The sequence below is a fragment of the Melozone crissalis genome, unplaced genomic scaffold (genome assembly GCF_028551555.1).
Source record: "Melozone crissalis strain CALT ecotype California unplaced genomic scaffold, PUWL_Pcris_2 ptg000009l_1, whole genome shotgun sequence".
Lineage (NCBI taxonomy): Eukaryota > Metazoa > Chordata > Aves > Passeriformes > Passerellidae > Melozone > Melozone crissalis.
Window position 1 is genome coordinate 8,517,412 of NW_026535787.1, and position 24,388 is coordinate 8,541,799.

Sequence of the window (24,388 nt, forward strand, 5' to 3'; positions counted from 1 at the left end):
TGGTTGCAACATACCAGAGCACACATTTCTGGCAAGCACAGAGAAAAGATGGACACAAGTCCTTCATTTTAAAAATGCAAAGAATGTGTATGATATTTTATAGAGCTAAGAAAATAATAAGACATAAACAGTTGATCTTGCTTTTTCCTCACTTTTAGGGTGTCTAATACATGTCCTCGTTCATCAGCCCTGTTAAATGTTAGGTATATCACATGACTTGAGTCAGATTGATATTCACAGTGAGCATCTTTCAATGTTCTGACTGGACTAATAGTTTGATTGTGCAGAAGGTTATGTTCCTTGAGACTCATGGGCTTCTGAATGACAGCAAAGTAGTCACAGTTCACAGAAATTACATGTATGTACTAAAAACAATCAGTGAAGATGAGTTTATTCTGAAATGACAATTAATTACAAGAAAAGGAAATGGAACACAGAAGTAAGAACATAAGTATTTGGCACTTTGCAACACAAATGTCACAAAGAAAATTTTGGTGGATACAGCTAAATTATGTGCTTTTCAGTAAGACACACTAGTAATTTAAAGTAAGAGAAGCTAAAACATCCTATGCAGAATGACACAGTTAATACTTGCCCATTAGTCCTGCAGGGGAAGGTTTTGTGTTCTGAGGATGATGTTCCAGATTTAGAGAATGACTCAGCTCCCTTTGCAATGTTCCTTGTGCACGTGTTGAATCAGATGGCACCACAGGAGTTGCTGGGGAGACAGCTGCAGGAGTGCTTAGGTCAAGAAGCAACAGATAATTCATTAATTTAAAGAGTAATTCAGTATTTTCACTGTGTGCAGCTGAAACAGCAGAAGGAAGAAAAAATAATTCTAACAGTGTGGACAGTTATCTTACGAATGAAGAAACCTCTTTATTTGCACAAGTTAATTCCTTAACTATAGACAGTAAAAAAAAAAAAACAGATAATGACAACCAAGAAACCAAGAGACATGTCAGGAGAGGACTCTGTGGTTTATGAGATTAAGCTTTAAAGAGGGTAAAGCATGAAAGACTTCTGAAAATATTCCTGCTTTATAGTATACTCTTCTTAATAGAGAGTATTTTTATGTCTACTACTTCCCTGCTATCAACCTAACTGACCAAAGGCAGTGAACTGTACCACTAATTAAAAAAATGTTAAATTTATAGAAGGTTGTTATTAAAGCAAAAATATATACCTATAACAAAATATAATAATGTATATAAAAATCATATAGTATATAATATATAACAATATATTATGATAAATCTATAGTAAGATATATAACAGCCTATAACAATATAAATCTGTAATGATAATTTTGCCTGGAACACTGTGGTATGAGTTTCTGTGATAGCACAAAGCAAATGGCAGATGGGTTCCACAGACTCAGAATAACTACAGGTCTGTGTGTTCTCATTTATCCCAACACAATTATTCGTGTTTCAAATTCTTTGAGGAATAAAGAACTGGAATAAAGGAAGACATAAAAATATTTGTAATTTTTTACCAGGACATAGCATTTTGAATATTTAAGTATTTCTACAGCATATTTATCAACAGTTGGCTAATGTAGGACTAGTGCACAATGATCTGATTTGCTCATGGGCCCAGAAGCCATGGATATAAGGTTTTTCATAAGATCTGTTGGGATTTTAACATAAATTTGGTAAATATTACAAAAGCAGAATAAATTGGAAGAGACATTGGGCTTAAGTTTTTTTATATTCTGTATTAACAAATTACTGAATTGCTGTAAAACAGGCCTTTGAACAGCATAAACATTCATGATGTCTTCCATTTATAGATGCTTTTCCTGAGAAGCTCAATGACAAATTTGAACTTAACAATGCAATGACCTCCAGTTTTATACAGCTCTGCTGACGGTGCACTTCAGCCAAACTGCTGTGATTTTGAAAAATCAACCTGTCTCTAACCTATCTCCTGGATTCTCCACTAAGGAATTACAGCTTCATATTGCTGAAACTACTGGTTATAGTAAAGTAAATGGTTGAGTGATAGAGGAATAAAATTGCAGAGGATGGCAGAAATCTGAGAGCCCAGGAGTAAAGATATTGTACAATGTTCAAAGTAGCTTGGAATAGGTAAGAGGAAAGCAGATGTTGTAAGGTTTAAAAATAAAAGCAAACTTACCCAAAGCTGAGGAATTAGAATCCCTCAACCTAAACATCACTGTTTTTCTTGTGTAGGTCTCAAGGGCTGATGACTTACAAAGTCCCATCTCTGTCTGCGTCAGGAAGACTGCCAAGCTCAGGACTTAGAAGGAACTGGAAAGGTGACCAGAACATCACAAAAGTAAGGCTTTTCTGCATTAATCAAAAAAATTATACTGCTAGAATATTTACTGGACTAACAGTAAATTCTTATCAGTGTGTATATGGTGTAGCAAAGAAGATTTTCAGTGTAACAAACTGTGAATCCTTCTAGTTGGGTTGCTGAACAACCAAGCCTCTGAAAAAACTTTTGTAGGAGGAAGCCTAAAGTCATCATAGAAGACTGGGAACAAAATGCAGTCCTGTTTTCTGGCAATTATCTCATTTACTATAAAATAAAATAAATTTGGGCAACCCAGGTGCTTCAGGATCACTAACAATCCAAGGCAGGCAGAGAAACAGTAGTTACATCAATTTATGATCTGGCTGTGACTCACCCCAGCCAAACCTTGCCGTGGCAAGTAGCAGGTTTTGTGAGGGACAGGGAACCTTTGTTGAAAATCTGAGAGAAAGAGGAGAAAACAGATGGCAGTATGAGCAAGCTATAGGTGGATACTAAATGGAAGCACCAAATCTGCTTACACTTGCTTTAAAAGCCTCTGATCATCGAGATCTCTGTCTCTGTCCCTTTCTCATGACCCAGCTGAGTACAGACTGTTTTTATTATGGCTTTACCTGTAAAGGACAAAATCAGGTAGATTGATAGGGAAATCAAGGAAGGAGAAAACCCAATCCAACCTCTTACTACACATGCCCACTCTGCTCCTAGAAACACCTGTCTTCCTCTCCTTTAGTAGAAGAAATGTCTGGCTGGGGGAATGGCACATTCAGCAGGGACTAAGCCTTGGAGATGCAGATTGCTGCAATCCAGCTGTTCCTGCAGTAGCAACTGCCAGCTATGAGCAGGTATGCAACACTCTAGAGTCTGAAAGAGAGACACAGAATTGGAAAGATTGTATCATCTGGGGATGGATCACAAGACAAAAAAAAGCAGAGACATATTAGGACCAGAAAAAGCTGTCAGTCTCTCTTTGAAGTTTATGTGGTAGAGACAGGCAAGCCTTGAATTATGACCAGGGTGTATTTTAAGTCCTGTAGTGGATGTCCTGGACACTGAAACATATTTAGTTTTAGGGCCTGTACACACTGGAACAGTACAGAAAGAGATGGCAACCCATATGAGGGAAGAAGTGATCTAGGGGACACTAAATAATAGCAAGCAAGAAAAACAAAAAGTCCATCAGAGTGCATGACTCAGATGCTATAAAAACTGCTCTTTTTTGTCAGCATTCACTCTCATAAATTCTTTTCTGGTAGAGGTGGCAATAGGGGGATGACAAAGTGAGAAGAGGCAGAAAAGCAGTTCATGCACATGTGCAATAGTAGGAAATACTGCAGTAAGGAAATAGTCATACCTAGAACTGAAGACTGGCATAAAGAAAAAGGCAATTAATGGCTTATGTCCCACCTTTACAAGCACCAAGGTGAACTTCCCCTCTTGGGGATGGTGTGCCCTACTGGTGGAACTACAGGGAAAAAGGAAAATGAAGAAAGAGCCTGGATGCTGCTTGAGAAGATAATATAATGCAGAAAGAAACATAGAAGTGCATGCTTAAGCAGGAGAAATCAGAACTGCTGTGAGCAGTGATGATGTGTGATGATGCCCTGTTGCAGGGGCTGATGGTACAAGCAAGAGGAAATCTGTACCCAGGGATTGCTTAGCTAAAATGAGATTGGCCACCAATATTAACCATCTTTTGAGTAGAATTAGGTAATGGAAAACAACATTCAAAGAGAATTTTGAGAGATAAACAGAAGGCTCAGAGACATCAGAAAGGAGGGGTGTTTGAAACTGAGGAAAACTGAAACTGAGCCATCAGCACCTAAACTATTCTAATGGAACTGGGATGCATTAACTTGGAAAACCAAAATTTACCCATATAATACATGACTGTAATTAATATATTTCCAGTGAAGATTGCTATATGGATTAAAATATAAACATTTAGCTGCTTGTTGCAAAAAATCCTGTTATCTAAAAAAGTTATCTAATATTATGAAGCAAATTTTCATACTAAGTGGTAATGAAGTAGTTGTTTTATTAATATGTACTTCAAAATTAAATACTCAGGAAACAGAAATGCAGCTAATAATCCTGAATCCTGTATATCCTCAGGAACTCATACTGAAGGAGGTGCTGGGTGCCTGGGCAACTAAGATAACTATTAATTATATTTGCTCCTGTTATTTCTCACAGATAACACAGTTTAAGCAAATCTTTCCAAATCTATTCATACTGGAAGCTGTGTATCACTTAGTTTTCTTTATTGTATAATTTTGTTAAGCTGCATACATATAGAAAAAGTGAAAGTCATACCACTTTTCTTTTAACTGAAAGCCATGGCTGATTTTAAAAATGAGCATGATATGAACCTTTCTAATAAGAGAAAAAGGATCCAACCTAAAGGATTTATCTCTAAGCAAGGAAAAAAAACCTATGTGAAGAAAGATTAGTTCTTCCTAATCCATGAATATTGATGTTCTCAAAAAAAAAATATATATATATGTCTCAGATGAAGATTTCTGTATTTATAGAAATGTAGAGAGTTGAAATGTAGAGTCTTTGTTCCAAAAAGAAAAGGTCAATCACCAAGGCATACAAAATTTCCTATAGAAAATTGTATTGCATACAATACAATCACCTATGGCAACAGATTACACACCTGTAAGTGCAGCTCTGTATCACTGGGACTGTGAAGGCCGAACCTTCAGTTATTGTACTGGGGATATTCTAAGACAAAAAATACATAATTGTACTCTCAGACCCTTTTGTGTGCTAAAGCATTTTCTACAAAACAAGTATACACTGGAGATACATATATATAGAGAGAGAGATGCATTATTAATGAGGGTGTTGGCTATTGGTTTTTTTCCAAATTTATCCAATATTTTGAAAAATGATGAAGTTAAAATACTCATTGGACTAACAACAAGTTTTTTGTTCCACGTTTGGTGTTTTCTTCTAACTACAGAAAAATTTTCAATGTAGCATTAAGGATCTGGCCCCTGCCCTATTTTTCTGTTCACTCAACACACTATTGGTCACACCTAAGAATTAGTTGGGTCAAATGCCACCAACTCTCATTAAAAAGTAAACCAGAACTAATACTGACAAGATCTAAAAGGCTGTCTGTGGAAAGCATTTTGGACTTCCAAAAATTCTGCATTTCACACACACTTTGCACCAGATCCATCTGCTTTTCCTGAGGCAAACTCAGGAGAGACTTGAGTTCATGAATACAACTGAGGTACTATTCTGCTTTTTGAAATCTAAAATACTTCTATACATACTAATGAATTTATATTGACAGAGCTGTCAGAGCATTAGCAGTATGCATCTCCTTTCTTCTCACCTCACTTGACCTCCCCAAGGATTAGATGTGTTACCCTCTGAACGATTATCTGGCAACCTCACTTTCTTTTCTGAGTAAAAGGCCAGGCAGCCTGAATGCCTGTAGTGCTTCAGGACTATGCAGCCAAAAACCACCAAGGTAAGATCATTCCTCAGGGGTTTTAGGAAAGACCTGACAATTAACAGCAAGAAAGCAAAATGGCTGCTGATGCTGTGGGGTTTCATTCTCAGTTCTGAGTCTATTGGATAAAAGGAATACAGTTTTTGGCAAGTGTTAAAAGGTTGCTTGTTTAATGTAATATATTGTTACAGGAGCTGCTGCAATAATAGCAAGAATGTTCCTCTGGGGCAACTATCCCAGAGAGCTCAAGATACTTATTTTCTACGTGTTGGAGATAAACACACATTGGTAAAACAGAGGTGACAGCCACAAAGTATTGTGGTATGGCATTAAGGAGAGAGTCCAGAATGTTTTTTGTTCTTCCTCCAATGCATAAACACAGATGCAAACACCAGGAAATTGTAGTAAGTTGTAGAAAGTCGTTACTATTGGCAGTAATTACTTTTGAGAAATATAGAAGGCATAAACAGACAGAGTATCTACAGCACCCAAAATACTATGAAATTCCTGAAGGTTTTATTTGTGTTTTGCATCTGTGAACTGTTTTAAAAATTCTTTGTTGATTTTTTTAGTAAGACTCATAGACATTTTCACAACAAATATTGTTCTACATCTGGATGTTTTAAACTTGGTATCACACTTTGAAGTGTCTTGTGTAAACAACTTTGAAAGATATTTACATTTTTTTATAATTTATTATACAAAATAAGGACACCAAAGCATAATCACACTGCAATATTGTGAAAACAAGAAGCAATCATTATTTAGGACCATGAGGTTGTTGGAATGTGTTTTTATTTTGCTCTGAATGGCAAGTGAAAACGGCATTCCCATCAATGCTGCTTACTGGAATCTTACAACCCTGAAACTGGCTTTTTAGTGTTTCAGACTGTGTATTTGTTTTGATCTTTGAAGATGTGTTGTTATGTAAAGCTCCTGAAACCACGACAGGGCAAAGGTGATACCTTAAAAGACAGTATCAATACCCTACATTTCTAATAAATCCCAAACTTAAAATTCGAAACTAACAGACAAACCAAAAGATACTTGTTGCAATTTGTTTGTTTGCTGCAATTTTCAAGGACATATGCTTTCTTCTTCATATGTAATCAGTTGAATCCTTGCTGTAGTAAAGTTCTAATTATGGAGCAGTGACGTGATGTCTGGCAGCAGCTGTGCAACACTGACCATTTCCTTTCTCCTATGTGTCTCACCTTGGCAAAGCCAAAGATAGGGATAAGTCTCATGGGATCATGGAATAGCTTGTGTTGGAAGGGACCTTTAAAGGTCACCTACTACAGCCACCCTGCAGTGAGCTACAGCTCCATGCCCAATCTTTGACCTCTCTGGGAAGACTATTGAGATAAAGGATAATTATTTTTTAAGGGGGGGCTTTGCTTTGGATCTGAATGACAACTGTGCAGTTTATTTCTTATGGATCTTTGAACAGATAACATGGGGAGGCTTGGCTGGCTGATGTGGCAAAATAAGCTAATTTTCCTTTACTCTTTGAACTCCACTTTGCGTTAGGAACTGAATGTAAAGAAACCATTCCAAAAGTGGGAGGTTGCAATGGGTTGGTACCCATAACATGCTCAGATGTCTGAAATGTCCTTAAAGGACAGGGGAGCCTTCAAGAATCCATTCTTCTGGAATGCTGAAGCACAAATCTTCCTGTCTCTGTCCACAGGAACACCTTTTCTTGACAGTTTGCAATATGAGATCCAGTACAGGCACAAGTCACAGGTTCTCAGTTCTTGCTCATGGACTATCTCTCATCTGGAAGTCAAGGGTAGGTGCAATGCCAATAAAAATATGTATCTCCCCATAGGCAAGCAAACACGGTGGGCCAGCCATACCTAGATGTAAAAAGACTTTGAGGAAAAGAAGTTGTGAGGAATTCTGCCCAGACTAAAAGGATAACAAGTCTTGATACAGCCTTTAAGTATTGAACTGAACCATACAAAGGACATGCCTTGTGAATTGTCACTTTGAGAGATCAGCAACTCTTCAATGTTCTCAACACAGAGTTAAAAAATATCCTGCTGCCTTTGGTACCTGCCATCTCTTCTCAGGTTAAACTGTGGGACTGGGTCAGTCTCTATATTTGCTGCAGAGTAGAAGCCTGTATCCCAAAGACAACTCAGACAGGCCTGGAAGCATCTTACAGAGCCAGGCCAGGACCAGGGCCCAGGACTGCTCTAAGCCACTTGGTTTAGCAGAACCTGGAGCTCAGGAATTTGCTCTGTAAGAGCCAGAGGTCAGAGACCTCACAGATCCATTCTGGCTGAAATATGAAAATAAACTATTGATGAGAGAGAATCTGGACCAGTGCCCTATTGAAGACTGAACCAGTGCCCTTAGTTCCTATGGTTTATCATCTCTGTCATGTTTTGCAAAGCAAGTGCAATATATTAGTGAATCAAAATGGAGGTGCTGCATGACAGGAGTAGACATTTTTCTCTTCAAAATTTAGGTTCATCTTTGAACTTTGCATATTAAAAAGACATCTAAATTGATTTTATAAATTTAACTATACAGTTACTTCTAAAGAACCACTCTGCAGAATTTTAAAGGATACACAACTTAAACATGAACATCCTTTGAAAGACTACTTTGGAGTAATTGATATACTCCAGCCCCACTGGTAACTGGGTGCCAGACACATGCCTTAGACACCATTCTTATGTGATCCACTGCTGTCCCCACAAAAGAGCAGTTATTCCCAACAGTCCTCCTCTTTCTGTTTCTACTGGCAGCAGCAGCTGGCAGCTTTGTATCCATCCCTGACAAATGCACAAAGACACATTCAGCTGTTGGGACAACATTCATTGTCTGAACTGTCGGTTTTGCCTCCAGGTAGAGGATTAAATGGCACTGTCCTGAGAGCCAACCTCAGCTCATGGTGGGAACACCAGGATCATGGTGTAATCAGTGATCCAAATAACATATGCCTTAATATCTTGCAGTTACTTGTGACAAAGCAGGCAGATAAAATCGTGCCCAAGTTGTAAAATGAAACATGAGTGGATACAAATGGTATGCTTATTCATATTCTGGTTCACAGAGTGTTAAATATATCACTGGGGCTTTGTCTGTTATAGGGACTTTGTTATATCTGCAGAATTTAACTCCCTGAAGTTCAAGGTTGCTTGTATATGAGGCTGGATGCTGTGTCATTTCTACTTAAAATGAATGTTACAAAGGGGTCCCTGCCTCCAGGGAGGTGCAAGTCACAGCTACATTCCTACACAAATTGCTAATGCTAATTTCTAGATGTCTCTCTCGTGTTTATGCTGAAAAGCTAAAAACAACGCTAGGAAATTGCTTGGGCTTCCTGACAATGAATAAAACCAAAGAACCTGTGCTAAGACTGAAGCTGTTTCCAATGCTCATGCATTCAGGGGCTGCAGGAATTGCTCTCCCATCTCCACTTCAACCAGCAGGTGCCCTCTCCAGTACTGAACATCTGGAAGCCCCAAAGCAGCAGCACATGTAACATGCAGCTATTGTAAAAAACCCAATTTCATGGCTCTTGATAATAAGCTGGAACTTCTTTTCTTTTAGGTGACCAAGAGAGTCAACTTTATTTAACTGTGAGAGTAAGGAGAATTTGCAGGAGAATATGATGCATGCAGTATGAGGAAAGAAGCAAAAAGATGGTAAGAGTTGTTAAACGTTTTATCACAGGCACTGAAATCACTGCCACACAGAAAGTTTGAGAAGCCTGGGTAATTTTAGAAACAGTTTTTCAGTCTCCAGTGATTGAAGAAATTGTAGCCACTGTGAAAAAAAAAAAAAAATCTTGATCTATCAGGGCAGGGTATGACAAGTAGTTCTGCTACAGCATAGATGCTGCTTCTTTCAATAATCAAACCAAAACTCCTTGGGCCTCCTGTCAGGGCAACTGCTCTAGCAAACAATATGACTGTTGCCCCACAGTCTTAGGACAGAATAATTGTTGCATTCCCTAAGGAGAAAAAGAACAAAGTACTTGGACTTTTGCCTGTGTGGTTAGAAACTGTTACAGGGAAGGAAATACAATGTAGTTAAGTGTGCATGCACTGTTGATGAAACAAATAATTATGGAAACTTTCACTGTAGCTAGTTTTAAGAGAAGTAATAAATGAACTGTTGGTGTTCATCAGACATGATGCTGTTAGTCATCTGGCAGACAGGAGAAACTTCAATTCAGAGGAAGCCAAGATAGGGGGATGAGTCTCAAACTGAAGACAACAATTTTGGAGATGGTTGTGGGAACGAGTTAAGGTGTCTAGAGGCTGAACAGTTTCTAAACCGTGGCTGAAAACTATTCAGAAGAGGCCTCTAAATAAACTTTCTCACTACCTATCAAAACAAAGCAAAATTGCTGGACCTTAAATAAAAGTGCTCAATGCTGGCCTAGAGGCATGGTCAGGCTGGTGATTAGTTGCCCTGGATATCTGGTGACCTATCCAAAAACAAGACGTGTTGCTGTTAGCTCAAAAACTTCCACAGCAATCTACCTGTGCTGTTCACGATTTTGATCTGTACTAGGATCAGTTGGACTAATCTTACCACGTTTGGAATTTATGTGTCTGACAAAGCAACATTTTGCTGTGCAGACACGGAGTTTATGAGAACTCGGGGATGTCCCCAGAGTCTTGTTCTGCTGAGCTGTCTGTGAGCGCGTCAGCACCCTATCAAACAGTGGACAAATTTATTCCAGCACTCACGATGATGCCAAATCTGCTTTGGGGGGGTGTTGCTGTTGGCCGGGGCGCGCAGTGGGCTTTGTGTGTGTGGGAACGCAGAGTTCACCCGGGCATCCGACACGCTGAAAAAAGACATCAAAGAGCCACTAAGAAAACAAACTGGGGCACTGCCGAGCCGCGGCAGGGAGAGGCAGACATCCCCCTCCTGTCGAGCGGGTCGGCTCCCGCAAATGCTTTTTTATTTTTTATTTTTGGTCGCAAGTTTTTTTTATTTCCTCTGCTGTCACCCCATGCGGTTCGGAGGCCGACGCTTTTCCGCGGCCCCTTCCCGTTCCGCGGGGCTGCGGGACCGAGCCCATCGCTGAGGGGAGGCAGGGCCGGGCCAGGCCGGGCATCCCCGGCGTCCCTCCCGCAGCCGCGGAGCCCCGGCCCCGCCGCACCGCGGGCGGGGAGAGGCGGCGGGGGCGGCCCCGGGCGGTGGGCGGGGAGAGGCAGGGGCTCCCGGCCGCCCGCCCGGCCCCCTCCCCGGCTGTATTTAGCGGCGCCGCGGATCACGCGGAGCCCGCGGCGGCGACATGGCCGCCGCCAGCAGGGAGCCGCCCAGGCTGAAGCAGCTGCTGGAGCGGGACCCTTACCTGGAGCCCTTCCGGACCGACTTCCAGCGCAGGTACGGCAGCGCGGAGCGGCCGCCTCCGGGGGCGCCGGGCCTCGCCGTGTCCCCTCCCCCTCACCGCTCTCCCCTCCCCTCGGCCGGGGCGGCTCCGCTTCCCTTCCGCTTCCCTTCCGGCGGATCCGCGGCCGGGGCTCGGCGAGGCCTCCCGGGCCGGGGCGCTGCAGGGAGGCTCGGCCCGCGGACATCCCCGCCGGCCTGTTGGGGCCGGGCCGGCCCGTTCGGACCCGGCGCTGCGCCCGCGGGCCCTGCCAGAGCGGCCGGGGGGGAAGGGGAGGCGGTGCCCGGGCCAGCCGGGCCCGTGGGGCGCAGCCGGGACAGCTTGCGAGAATCACCGAGTCACAGAAGGGTTGGGGTTGGAAGGGACCTTGAAGATCATCTGGTTGCAGTCGTCCTGCCGTGGGCAGGAACACCCATCGCTTGTTCAGGTTGCTTAGAGCTGCGTCCAGCCTGGGTTTGAACTCTTCCAGGGATGGGACAACCACAAGTTCACTGGTTAACCTGATCCAATGCCCCACCACTCTTACAATAAAGAAGTTTTTCCTAATATCTAATCTGAACCTACTCCTTGCATGAACCTGTCTCACCTTGACCTGTCACTGCATGCAAATAGTTTAGCCCCATCTTTCCTGTAAGCTCCCTTCAGGTACTGTAAGGGTGCCATTAGGTCACCCCTAAGCCTTTTCTTTCACTGGCTGCACAATCCCAGTTCTCTCAGCCTTTTCTCATGGGAGAAATGCTTCATCAGCTTGGTGGCCTCCTCTGGACTCGTTCCAAAAGGTCAGTGCCCTTCCTGTGTGGGGATCCCAGAGCTGGATGCAATCAGGATTGAGGGTGATGCACTGAGCTGCTATCACCAAAAAGAGTTTAGCTGCAATAATCTGTAAATAAACTGCTACTGAATCTCGTCTCTCCGGAGAATTTTCCTGCAGGCGCATGTTTTGAGGTGTCCCTGAACCGCCAGCTCAGCTGTTCGGCGGACCTGCAATGCATGAAGTAGCAGAATGTGCGTTAGGTTGGTGCCAGGTTGCTGGGCTGAGCATCCCTTTTTCTGTGCCTCTCGCTGGGAGCTGTGACACCAACCCTCTGTCCAGGGCCTGGGTGAGAGTTTGCTAGTAGCAGCCTGGGTAGGAGGAGGCCTGCATCCTGCAGAGCCGGGCTGCTGGCCTGGAAAATCTGCTGCAAACCTCACCCCCTGATTGAACACAGTCATTGGGAGCTTTTATGTTGCACGTTTATGTTGTGTTTCACTAGTGGTCCTCTGGCAATCAAAATAATTGTAGTACTGACTAATGCCCTGTGTCCCAGAAGTCTGGAAAACTCTGTGTGTGAGGGATGTAAGAAGGAATATATATATTTTTTTATTATTTTTCAGTCTTTGGTTTTTTTGGGTTTTTTTTTTCTGTTCCTATAATCTACATAGTTTAACATTACCAGGTGTCCTGTTGCGTTCTGGTATTGAATAGTGGTAAGTCTGGATCTTGTAAAATAGGATTAAGGATTGAGTAAACTATTAGTCTGACTTGCAGAGCATTTTCTCAGACTAATCTCTTAATGACAGAACAACTGAGAGTTTTATATAGTGGTTCCTGACAAGCTCCTGGCCATACATGTACTGCTGTAAAACACCTAATTTTTACAGTAGGGAGTCAGGGTGTAGGAATTAATAAATGATCTTATTCTTAATAAAAGTATTCATTAAAGCATTTGGGCTCCTTGAATGTGCCTGCCATCAAAACACTCATATTGTGGATGGTGCTGTTTGTATTTCTGAGGATGGTGTGACTGTACTGAGTATATTGAGTTTGCAAAACTTTTCTGTCCTCAGGTTTTGTGCATCTGGAGCAGAGAGCTTCAGATGGTCTCGTCACTTTCTCGTCACTTTCTCGTCACTTTCTCGTCACTTTCTCGTCACTTGCTGTAGAATTACCATGGTAGCATGTATCCTGTTAAGTTTTCCTTTATTCTTTGAAGTTAATTTTGTGGCAATCTGTGATAAACTGGATGATTTATTCTAAGCCCAAAGAAGCAGCTCATCCTGTGGATGGTGGAGAGTGCCAGGGAGGAGAAGCTGTAAGCGCAGGGAAATGCCTGTTAGTGTCTGCAGTGCACATTGTGGTTTCTATGAATTGTGATTCAGTCTGTATTTAAAGGCTTTGGGTGTGTTTTGTCAAGAGTGCCCGGGAGAAAGGAGTTTTGCAGCCTTAATGCTGTTTGTGTGAAGAATCAGTTCTTTAGTGCCTCCAGTAAATGGGATTTGCTTACTTTATGCCCAGTTCCTTTGCTGGGAGAGGTGGTGAACAGCCCTGCACAACTGTGTGCAGTGTGTCAGGAATCCTTAGCAGTGTGGAACTATGGGATCCTTGTTCCAGGCTGAAGGATCCTGATGCATTTAACTGGTGGTTGTATGACCCATGGCTGTGGTTTGGGACTCATTAAATAACTCGGTGGATCTGGTTGTCCGCACCATAGTGGTGCAGGAAAAGGCTGTGATAAAGCTGCCAGGAATATGGCTGTTAAGCAAATCTGTGGGTTAAGAGTTGATTGCATGTCAGCTGTTTGCCATAGCCTCATCATAGGTAGGACAGAAGGACTAAATTAGCAATTAATTTAGTTTTGTAGAGTAGGAAAACTGGGTAGAAATGATGCCACTCAACTGCCGAACCAGTGACAATCTGTTTATTATTCCTTCTGTTGCTGTTGTCTGACTTTATCTAACTTTGCTCTGGATACCCCTGCCTGGTGAAATTTGTTTTTTGGCACTTGAATAGTTTAGACAGAAAAAATTACGTGCAGTCTCTCAGTTCAGGTGGTTGAGTTTTTCCTGATAAAGGGAATGGGAGGCAGATTGGATGCCTGGCACTCTGTAGCACTAGAAATATTTTACTTGCTTGGATTAGGAAGCTTTGGGAAAAAATAGAATCAAATACAAATTATCAAATACAATATATGTGGATGCATTTCCTGTAGTAGTCTGAACCTCTTCTTAGAGTTTGCAATGATATTGACCTTACTTAATATTAAACCAAATCATCATGGAGTCATGGAAATTTTACAGCTTATAGTTATCATACTGTGTATTGCCTAAAGAAATAAAAACTGGGGCTTTTGATAGAGGATTAAGGATGCTTGAGAAACAAAGCTTTTAAACACTTGTTGGTGAACATCATTATATTATGCCTTGTGCAGTAAGATGTGAAACAGTCCTGCCTTTATCTTGCTCAGTGAAAGTTATTTTGTAGAAGTGTTGAGAAATAAAAGACTTGGTGTTTAATCTTGGCAGAGACATCAGCAAGTTGCTGAGTTGCCCTTTGGGCTTGGGTCTATCTGCTCCCTTATCTGTGGCAGGGTATTGGCATGGCCAGGTGATTGTTAGTAGAGAACTTTGGAGCTGTGACTGCACAGGTGTCTTGGCTATTCTCACACTCTCAGACTGACCATTTCTGCTGTTGGGTTGGGCTGCTCAGGCCCTTGCTGGGTCTCTGAGAATGTTTCCTCAGCCTCTTTGGGCAGCCTCTCCCTGTGTTTGGCTACCTAAATTGTGGAAATTTCTTTTTTAATACTGTAACTTGATGCAACCTTGTTGCTTCTGGTCTGCTTTCCCTGTTTCCCTTGGATTGCAGCCTAGCTCATTATTTTCTTTAGGTACTCTCAGCTATCTGTACCTGAAGACAGCTAAAAACTGAGCGGATATGAGCAGCCCATGCCTCCTCAAGTTAGCTGTTTCACATCTCTTCTGAGGAAACCCATCTCTGAGGCCCTACCTGTGTGCCATAGGTATACAGACCAGAAAATAAAAAGCTGTGTTTTGGAGAGGCTCTAGTTGTTCCTGCTCATCAATGCCTTGCTGGGGGTCACACCTGCCTCTCCTGCCCTGCCCTGTGCTCCTTCACCCACAGGATGGTGACCAGGTATGCACAGCAGTGTAGCTGATACTGAGATCTTTGTGCTTTTTTTTGTTTTTTGTTTCTCTTGGAGGGAATGGTTTGCTGAAGGACAGACAGGCTTGAGCCACATCAGACTGGGTTCTGCAGTGTAATATGATTATCCTGATTCACCTTGAGAATTGCCAGATCCACGATGAAATGAATTGTGATGTTGCCTCAAGTTGTGAAAATGTTCCTCTTGCTTTGAAGTCCTGTCCCCTTTACCTCTTGGAAAGTGTAACTTTGTGCTTTAGACATCTGACTGTATTCCCTCTCTTTCATAAAGCCACAAGAAATGCTGAATGAGTGCTTTGATAGGAACAAAGGGTTTCTCTAGAGAAGTAATGCCTAAAATGTGCTGGTAGGACCTAATGATGCCCTAAGTGTGGAGGATGAACTGACATTGTTAAATGAGTGACTAGGAGGAAGAAAAACTTTTGGTCACATTACCTTTTCAATACTTTGTCATTCCTGAGCATGTTGCAAATGGTGTTCATGGGGAAAATAGAAATCTGTAACTTTTTTTTTCTTTTGATGAATGCCTGAATCTGATCCTGAGTCAAGGAAGGAGTATCTTCTTTGGGATGAAGGGAAATTAGCATCTGTATAGTGAACTGCTCAGCCTTGACCAAAACATACATTTTTCAGATCTCTAAATAAGAATTTGCTTCAAAAAAGCAAACAAAAAAAAATCCCTAAGTGATAGTGTTTGTGTAGAGTATTGCTGTGCTACATTGTTTGACCATCTGTGATATGTTTGCCCACAAGTATTTTGTTAAGTCTCAAGTGTTATTTAGACTAAAGACTTGGTATAATTTGGTATGTATTTTTAGTCTTTTACCTCTTAGAGCATAATTGGTTCAATTAAAACCATTAATGCCTGTGGTGTGATTGCATTTTATGGAATTACAAACTGGTGTTAGAAACTGCTGCCTGTTAAAATTTTCTGCTATAGCAATGCATGGCTTATTATATTTTACCAGACCATGCAGCTGCCTCTGTAACCTACTGATTATGTAGCCATTGGTGAAAGTTTTTTTTAATAGTTCAATTTATAGAATAAATAAGAAAACTGATAGCAATGCATAGCTTCAGTCTTTGTCTTCAAAAAACATTAGTTTGTTGAGCTAGATAAAATGCTGCTGAAAGTGCTTGGCAATATGAATGGGTTGAGAGAGAGGAGCTCCATTCCTTCTGTAGTGCTAGGGATGGGAACATGTACTCAGTGGATTTTGTAAGAATATCAATTACCAAGATATCCTGTCGCTTGGCTCATAGCTTTCTCAGAGTGTTCTGAGATCTCTCCATTCTTACAAATGGGGAATACTTGCCACTCTTCCATTTTTATCTCCCATTTTGTGTCTGGTTAATGTCAGATTAATGCTGCTTTCTGGTTCTGTCTTTTTAAATCTTTTTTAAAGAGGAACAGTGGTGGGTACCTGACTGAGGTGTTGAAAATGAGGAGGTGTCAAGTGCATGTGATAGGGCTGAGTAGGAAGGCAGCTGTTGGGCTCTAACAAGTCTGGGAATGGCAGTTGAAGGGTGACTAAGCTAGAATCCTATTTTTAGGTGAAGTTGGAAAGGGGAGAAGGACTGGAGTATGATCTGTCACAGACTTAACACACCTATTATGTATCATCAGGAAAACTGGATTTTCCTTTTCCATTTTGTCTCATACAGACAGTTGTATTGGGTGGGCAGAACTAAATATTAATGGAAAAAAACATGTCATATGTGGCTGCATTTTTGTTGGTTTTAGTGACATTAATTTGAGTAGGCTTCTGTTGATTCTAGAACCCTGCCAATTTAATGGAATATATCCTTCTGCATTTTTGTAGTCTCTAGCTCATGTGCATTTGGATTGTTAACTGTGACAAGCATAGTTCACTATCTCATTGATGACCTTAATTTTTAAGTGTCCGAGGAAGTACTTACATGGGCCAATGTACCTCTAGCAAATGTGTGCCTCATCAAAAGATTCAAGTTGGAATTGTGTTAATAGCTGCCAGATTTATAAAAAGGCAGGGAAATATGTAGGTATTGCTTTTTGTTAGCAGACCAGTTGCCTCTGTATTAAAATTAAAACCTCTGAAAAAATGAATTGAGGCCCCCTCAGCTCTGTTATGCAGTGTTAGCTGATCTGAGCATGTTGGATGACTCTGAGAATTTGCCTGGAATTCTAGAATAATTTTTTACGTGACCAGGAGTCTGATTGCTGTTTCACTGTAATAGTGAGGAAAAGCTTTGTCTTGTTGAATACTTTACATTCAGGTATTTATGCATGTTTCTTCACTACTTCAAAGATGTAAAGAAGGCATTCTTATGGAAGACTGTCTTAAACTGACATCCTGCCTCATGAAGATACTTTTCTTCCCCTGTTCAATTTCAATATTTATGTGTAGACACTTCTCTTTCAAGCTCCCTGTTACCTTTTATTTACTCCCAGTATCTAATCCTAACTGTTCCCTTATTTTCTGCCTTCCACAAAAGGTAGCTCCTTTTGGCTTGTTCAATGTCAGAGATCTAAAACCTCTCACTCAGGCTTCCGTTTGCTTTGTACTTTCTGAAACTTTGTTTCATACAGTTATTCATCAGGTTAAAAAGAAAATAATGTCTTCGGGCAAAGTGTCTAGTGCAACAAGATGAGGTCTTTGTATTTAAAATGTTAAAAACATAAGTTTTCCTCTGGAAAAAAGAATATTCAGCAAAAAACAAGTTTCTACCTAGAGTATGGCTGCCACTTCCCCAAGTGTCTGACAGTTTGATGTTCTTACAGCACCTCACGATGAGAAATTGAAGGCCAGTTGTTAGAGATGAGTCCTGTTGATTCTACAAAGAATATGCCTCCAAGATGCTGCTCTTGGAAGCACCTAATTAGTGAATATTGTCTGGGCATTATTTAAAATTAAAATTTAGTATAAGCTCTTGGTAAAATAGATGTCTGAAGACCTGCTGAAGGACCCAGCGCAATTAGTTCTATTATGTGAACATGTCAAAAAAATTGTTCCATGAATCTGGGAAATTCTAAGGCTGAACTTATATTCTCTTGTTATACTTAACAAAAAAACCCCTTACTGAGGGTTTTAGTCATTCAGCTGCGGTTCCATTGACTGGTATTACCTGCAGGTAGAGGTAGCTCTAATGCTTTCTGTTAGACACCCTCCTTTTCTCTTTGAAGCTGTTGTTCAGGCACAGGATACTTTCCTTCCTTTGAATCCTTGCTGTCCTGGTGTGTTGCTTTGCCTCTTACAGTGCTTAGCATGTCTGCCCTTGTGTTTAGTGATGGAGAGGGAAAATATTTTCAAATTGGATTATGAAGTTCTGGTAATGGTGGGCCTACATTCTCCAGAGAAGGAATGCCACTGCTAAAAGTTATGCCAAGTTCAGAAGGATCTAACCTAGATGTACAAATGGAGCGATGCTCAGTCACACGAAATTAACTGAGATGTGCTGGTTTCTGTAATTCATGGAATAGGAAATGTGAATTTCAGCCCTTGTTGCCTGAACTGGTGTTGTGTTCATTGAGTGAATTTGTGTTTCACAGTCTCTAAAGGGAGGTTTGGATCTGGATTTTCCCACTTAAAAGTGGTTCAGATATGACATGCCAAAGGAAGGATGCTGTCTTTTATGGTAGGAATAGAAATGTGGAGGGATTCTGCTGAAGTATTACAATAGGAGAGTAAGGACTTCAAGCTTATCAGTATTTCTTCTTTAATTTCTTCCTCAAAACCAAACCCTAACTTTTCAGTCAAGAAAAGTTAGGGTTTGGTTTTGAGGAAGAATGAAAAACTTCTGGAAGTGTTCATTGGCATATGTAAAGAAGCTATATGGATCTTGAAGGGTGCTTGCTAATCTGTGTGATTGTAAGATAATTACTTCTCTATTTCTGGGCATTGGTTACAGTGTGATCTTCATTTGCTCTCATCCTTCTCTTCAAGAGGGAGCTGCTAGAGAAGGTTCTTTAGGAGACACTGATTTGGAAGAAGTGAAAAATGAAATTAATCCTGATCTCAGATGTAGGTGGAGGGTAGGTAGTTTATGACATTTAGTTTGGGGACTTTTTTTTTTTGAGAAAAGAGTATTTTAGATGGTGGCTAAACTGTGCCAACTGTGTGTGGGTCAGACTTCTGGCTTGAGGGCACTCTCTTTTTCCTAATGTGTCCCTGAGAGGCAGGCTACCTTTATGTACCTCCAGGCATTCCCCACAGTCACATATGAATGCATTGTCATCATCAGATCCAGGTTTTTGGTTGTGTAAGCATTTGATAAGATGATTCAGACGAAAGGCAGGAGGGCCAGGGGGAATTGTCTGAAAGACTCTTATTAAAATCATGCTGAGTTACGGTGTGCTGTAAATGAAAGCATGCTGCACTACCACAACTGTTTGGAAATTGCCCATCTAGAATGTATTCACTGCATGAACATAAGAGTCAGCAGCTCATTTTAGCAGCTTTAGGCTTTAGGGGGCATCCTGATTGTACTGTACCTGCTATCCCAGCAAAAAAAAAAAAAAAAAAAAAAAAAAAAAAAAAAAAAAAATTAAGGATTTTAATAAATTCTGTCTTATGTGTCAGGTTTAAGCAAGTTAACATTATTATTTGACACCTGTCAATAGTTAACATAATTGTTTGATTCTTATTGCAGACTATATCCCCAGTATAAATGTTACTGGTATGACATGGATTGGTCAGCTGTAAGGCCATGGGTGCTTTCCAGTCTAAGAAAAAGAATTGCATTTCCATAATAAGAAATAGAATCTTTGATCACTTTCAGCAAGGTTTAATTTCACCTGAATAAACACTTCTTTCTTGAAAATGTTGCTCCTTTAGGGAATTGTTGAAGCTTTATAGAAATAGAGAGTCTGGAATATTGCTTTGGTTGCCAGCTTTTTTGAGGAAATTTGGGCAGCATGTAAATACTTGCACAATAGGTTTATGTTGTTACACAAACAGCAGTGATGACTCCGTAGAAGCATTTGTGACACAGCAGATGTGATGGTTTGGGACAGGAGCTGGTACAGGGGCTCTCCAGAGCTTAGAGCTAAAATCTACCTTTTTGAGAAGGAGAAATTAGAGAACAATCTTACACTTGGTACATCAGTGTAAGACTTAAGGCAAATAAATACTTTGTGTTAGTTCTCAAATCCTTTCTCAGCCTGTATTTTGATGGGATTGTCATCTTGTGTTATCTCCTGTGTCCCACCCTTCTGCAGTTGTCCTCACTCCCTGAAAACCTGTGACGTCCCTAAGAGAAATACAGAAGGAATGAGGAAAAATCCCTCCTTGGTAAGAAAGGAAGGAACAGAGCTGAAAAAAGCCGAGCTTTGCAACTTCAGGGGCTGTTTAGACTACAGCTTCTTTTGAGAATGTTAAAGCAGTGGAGGGCAGGGTAAAGCTTCTGCATGCTGAATGAGCCAAGTAATTTAAATCTACTGTCTGAACAACCAAATACAGTCTCTCAGTTGATGTGAACTCCCAGGCTTTAAGTTAATCTTTGGAAAGCTCATGGATCATCATATCTTTCAAGCTGAATAAATGGATGTTGTTTTTAATAAAATATTTCACTTCTGGGAAGTAAATAGTACGTGTCTAGTTCTGCCAATGGCATGGCCTCTCTCAACATGTGTGTGAGGTTTTTTCCCAGTGGAACGTAGTCTGTTGGAAAAGGTTTTTAATTGTCCTTTCAGTAGAGCTCAGGTGTCTTCTGTACATTTTTTTATTCTCACTTAGAGGGAGTTATTTAGAAAAATACAGCTTAAAGAAAAAGATCATTGTCAGAATATCGTTAAATCTTTCATCTTGCAAATAATGTGGTGGCTGTACTATCTTCTTCCTTTGGTCCAGCCTTTATGAGGCTTAAATAACTGCACCAATTTGCCCATGTTCTTTTTAGTTAGGGTCCTCTTTGTGCTTCTGTTTTTCTTCAGCTCTTGGCTATTTTCTTGGTGCTGGTTATCAATTGTTTTGAGCTACAACAGGTGCTTTTGGGTTGCTGCACAGCAGTAGCATGAGTAGAAAAATAATCTCCTCGTTGGCAAGCCCCAAAGTGGTGGGAGAGAGGCTGCAGCAAAGCCGAGAATTTGGGTTACACCCTTGTGTCTGTGACCATTGTCTGAGCAGCTCTATCCCTTTTCTTGGAGAAAGCAAATCCAAGGAGGTGTTGCTGCCTGCTTTGTCAGGCGCTGAGGGGGAAAGTCTAACCTGATAAAGGGATTAAAAAGGTCACTTGAGGCAGGAGCTTGGCACTGGTAAGAGTGTCAGGAAGGTCTGTGTTTTAACTCTTTCCTCCCTGCCCTGCCTCCAGATGTAACTCCCAAACACAAAGCTCTGCTGCTAAAAATGGGGAGGAATTTGATCCCTAAAGATGTGTTTAGTCTGTGCAAAATTCAAGGTAGTTGTAGCCTTAACTTTACATCAGTAAAAGCTATTTTGAGTGTGAATGCTAGTTTTTCTTTCATTTGCTGTACAGCCTTTAATGTATTTTCCCCAAAGACCATAAAAATATCTTTATTAATTGCACTTTATGTGCCTAATGCATAAGTTTATATAGACATAGCTTTTTTTGAGGAGTTTTAGCTGGTCTGTGTGTAAATTCACCCTCCACTTAGAGTTCATTGGCAAGTTTAGCTATGGCTTGTAGAATTCAGAGACTTAATCTGTGGCTTATTTGTTCCAAAATTTCTAATCAGAGTTCCTTAATGCTTGATTTTATAAACATCTGAAAGGTTTTTTCAAAATATTGCTGCTTTGTTTTAATCCTGTTTACAACAATTGGAAAGTATTTAAGAAAAAAAAATCAAGCTTGTAACAGTTTTTTCTTTTAATAGCAGATTACTATTAAAAGATCTGCTTGCTATTGCTGTGTAATTTGAATGTGATTACAGTGATTAGTTGTTTCAGACAAATTTATAAATGAGAAGTGTTAGCATTTAGAGATATTTGCGAAACTTCTTTGCATTTTCTTTTTTTCATCAAAATTTTTGGGCACAAAAGCTTTTTCTATTTGCTGATTGTCCTAAAATAAATAAGAGTAAGAGTTCATAAATCAGATTATTTGCTATTTCACTTGAACACTGTAAATTCATGTAGTTAAAAACACTTCAAGACTCCCTCTTCATCTCCCTCAGTTTTAGATGCCACAGTTGCTGTGTATGTAGGTGAATGGAGAACTTTCCTCAAAAATTCAAAACCCTAATAATTAGTATGGTTTTTCTGTTTTTACTCTTTTTGGGTCATAATGTCAGTGTCTAACCAAGTCATGTATGAAATGTACATTGTTTTCCTGTTGCTGTGATAGACAATGATTGAAAAGCTCAAGTTTGCAGGAGGCAAGACCTGGGGGAGGTTAGAGACGTTTGCTACCAGACTTAATATTGCCATGTACTGATACTATGTGGGCACATTTAGCTTTGCTACTTGCATAAAAATTCCACCCCTTCATCCTCAAAATTTGCCATGCAGCGAATGCTGATTTATAGCAGGAGCTGTCTTTTCTCTGACTTGAAGGTATTTTGTTCCAGAGATAGGCGTGAGCATGTTTAGGACTGAGGATGGCACATAAGCTGGTTTAAAATTCACTTTGTGCTCACATTCAGGCAATGACTGCCACTCAGGTGAATCTTCAAGCTACTCAAGCTTTAAGAACAACTCCAAACAGAGCAGGTATCATCAGTTCCTTTTTTGCAAGCCTCCCAGTACAGTGGTTTTTAACAGATTTCATGCATCTTTTGCTTAAACTTAAATTGTTCCTGTTAACTTTTTCAACTGCATAATAAAAATATAAGGTTCTTCAATGACAATGAATGACAGCCTATAAATCTGGTTGTTCGAAAATATGCTTTTTCTTCTGAGGAAAGCAATCTCCTGCTTTTTCCATGAACTGATAATAGGATAAAAGTGTTCATAGTACAGAAGTTAACTTAGTCCTTTACAGCTTTAATTGGTGTCTGTGGGTTCCAAATGAGTAAAATTAATACACTCAGTTTGTGTTTGGAGATTTCAGCTACAGCTTGTGAATCTGGGAAGGACAGGAAAAGCTTTATAATAAAAGATTAGGTGGGTAAATACAACTAATGATCCTTCTCACTTGAAATTTTATTAAATTTGGACTGAAATAGGGCTTAGATGTCAACTATTTTAGCCCAGCCAGTAAAGCAGGAATGTTGTTACTGCACAGTGACAATGGCTGGATTAAAGTGTCTTTGCATTGTGAATAGAATCTCTTCTGGACCATGAAGTTATGGCCTGAGTATTACAAGATAACAAACGATGTCTTTGAGTGTGAATCAGGCATTCTCTATTTTGGCCAAGCGATTTGGCTTTTTGCTTAGCTGTAAGTAGTATAAACAATGTCATAAAAAGGTTTTCTTCTACAGCAGAAGCAAATACTTCATCTTAGATGGGGGCCTTTGAGTTGCAGAACAAGAAGTAAGGCATGACCTTCCCTAATATCATAAATAACATATTGCCATCGAAGTAGACATCAGACTAAGCTTTCAGCAGCAGTCAGGGTTGACTTGAGTGATTTCCAGCTTAAAATGGAGGTAGCTGTAAGTGGCAATTATATCCATTAAGTGTCATTGTAGACCACTTTGACCATAATGATTTCTGACAGAAACAGCTCTCAAGCCTTACAGATGCAGGAAATGCCAAATCTGATTCTTCTCCAGGTGTCTCACTGCACAGCTTGCTTGTCCTTATGCAGCGGAGATCAGAAAGGTTTGCTGCAAACACAATACCTGTCATTACTGTTATTCAATTTAAAGTGTTTCCTCAAAAATGGGTAGTGAGTTCTGGGGTGGAGGTTGGATAATAATTGCACTCCTTGACAGAGAAACCAAAAGAGGGAGTTACTGAAGTAGAAAGTCCAGAGAGAGTAGTGAATGTCCACAAAAAGACATGACCAATATAGTGTACAACACCGACACAGTTTATGCTTTTCATAATACAAATTATTGCTGGTGCCCAGTCCAACCCTGTTAAAAACTGAATTATGAATGCCTTCATCGAATGGCATACCCACTAAGGACTTTTGCAGCCAGAAGGACACTGCTCACTAGTAGTGTTTGCTAATAATTGGCAAGCATTTTTAATAGAAGCCTGGTTTTAGAACAACAGTTTTCACAGTTGGAAGGGTCAGAGACAGCTCCTGGGTGCACTTGCATAATTCCTTTAGATGGTGCTGGGCTGACTACACTGAAATAGGAGGTCTGACACTATGTTTGTGCAATTTGTGGACTTTACCAGGAGGTAACAGGTTGAACTTCAGGTATTTGACTCCACTGATTACTGTGGGTTATCAGTTTCAAAGGCTGCTCTGGGTATTGTTGACTCTTGTCAGCAAC

At 40.5% G+C, this 24,388-nt stretch overlaps 1 protein-coding gene and 1 long non-coding RNA gene across 3 annotated transcripts in view; one reads left to right on the forward strand and one right to left on the reverse strand.

Moving 5' to 3' along the window:
• Positions 1 to 325: 325 nt before the first annotated feature.
• LOC128933356 (uncharacterized) lies at positions 326 to 11,175 on the reverse strand. 2 transcript variants are annotated; one of them, XR_008482777.1, is made up of 4 exons: positions 11,085 to 11,175; positions 10,471 to 10,571; positions 2,143 to 2,315; positions 326 to 808 (listed from the first exon to the last, which is right to left on the reverse strand). It is a non-coding gene; the product is annotated as an uncharacterized LOC128933356 (long non-coding RNA). The 2 variants fall into 2 exon arrangements; XR_008482776.1 differs by lacking the exon at positions 10,471 to 10,571 and having other exon boundaries at positions 11,085 to 11,157.
• The window catches only part of GBE1 (1,4-alpha-glucan branching enzyme 1), a 136,272-nt gene continuing 122,865 nt past the window's right edge, over positions 10,982 to 24,388 (forward strand). The window contains exon 1 of the mRNA XM_054270313.1: positions 10,982 to 11,116. Within this exon, the coding sequence (XP_054126288.1) occupies positions 11,025 to 11,116 (92 nt within the window). The 5' untranslated portion in view covers positions 10,982 to 11,024. The remainder of the gene's footprint in view (positions 11,117 to 24,388) is intronic.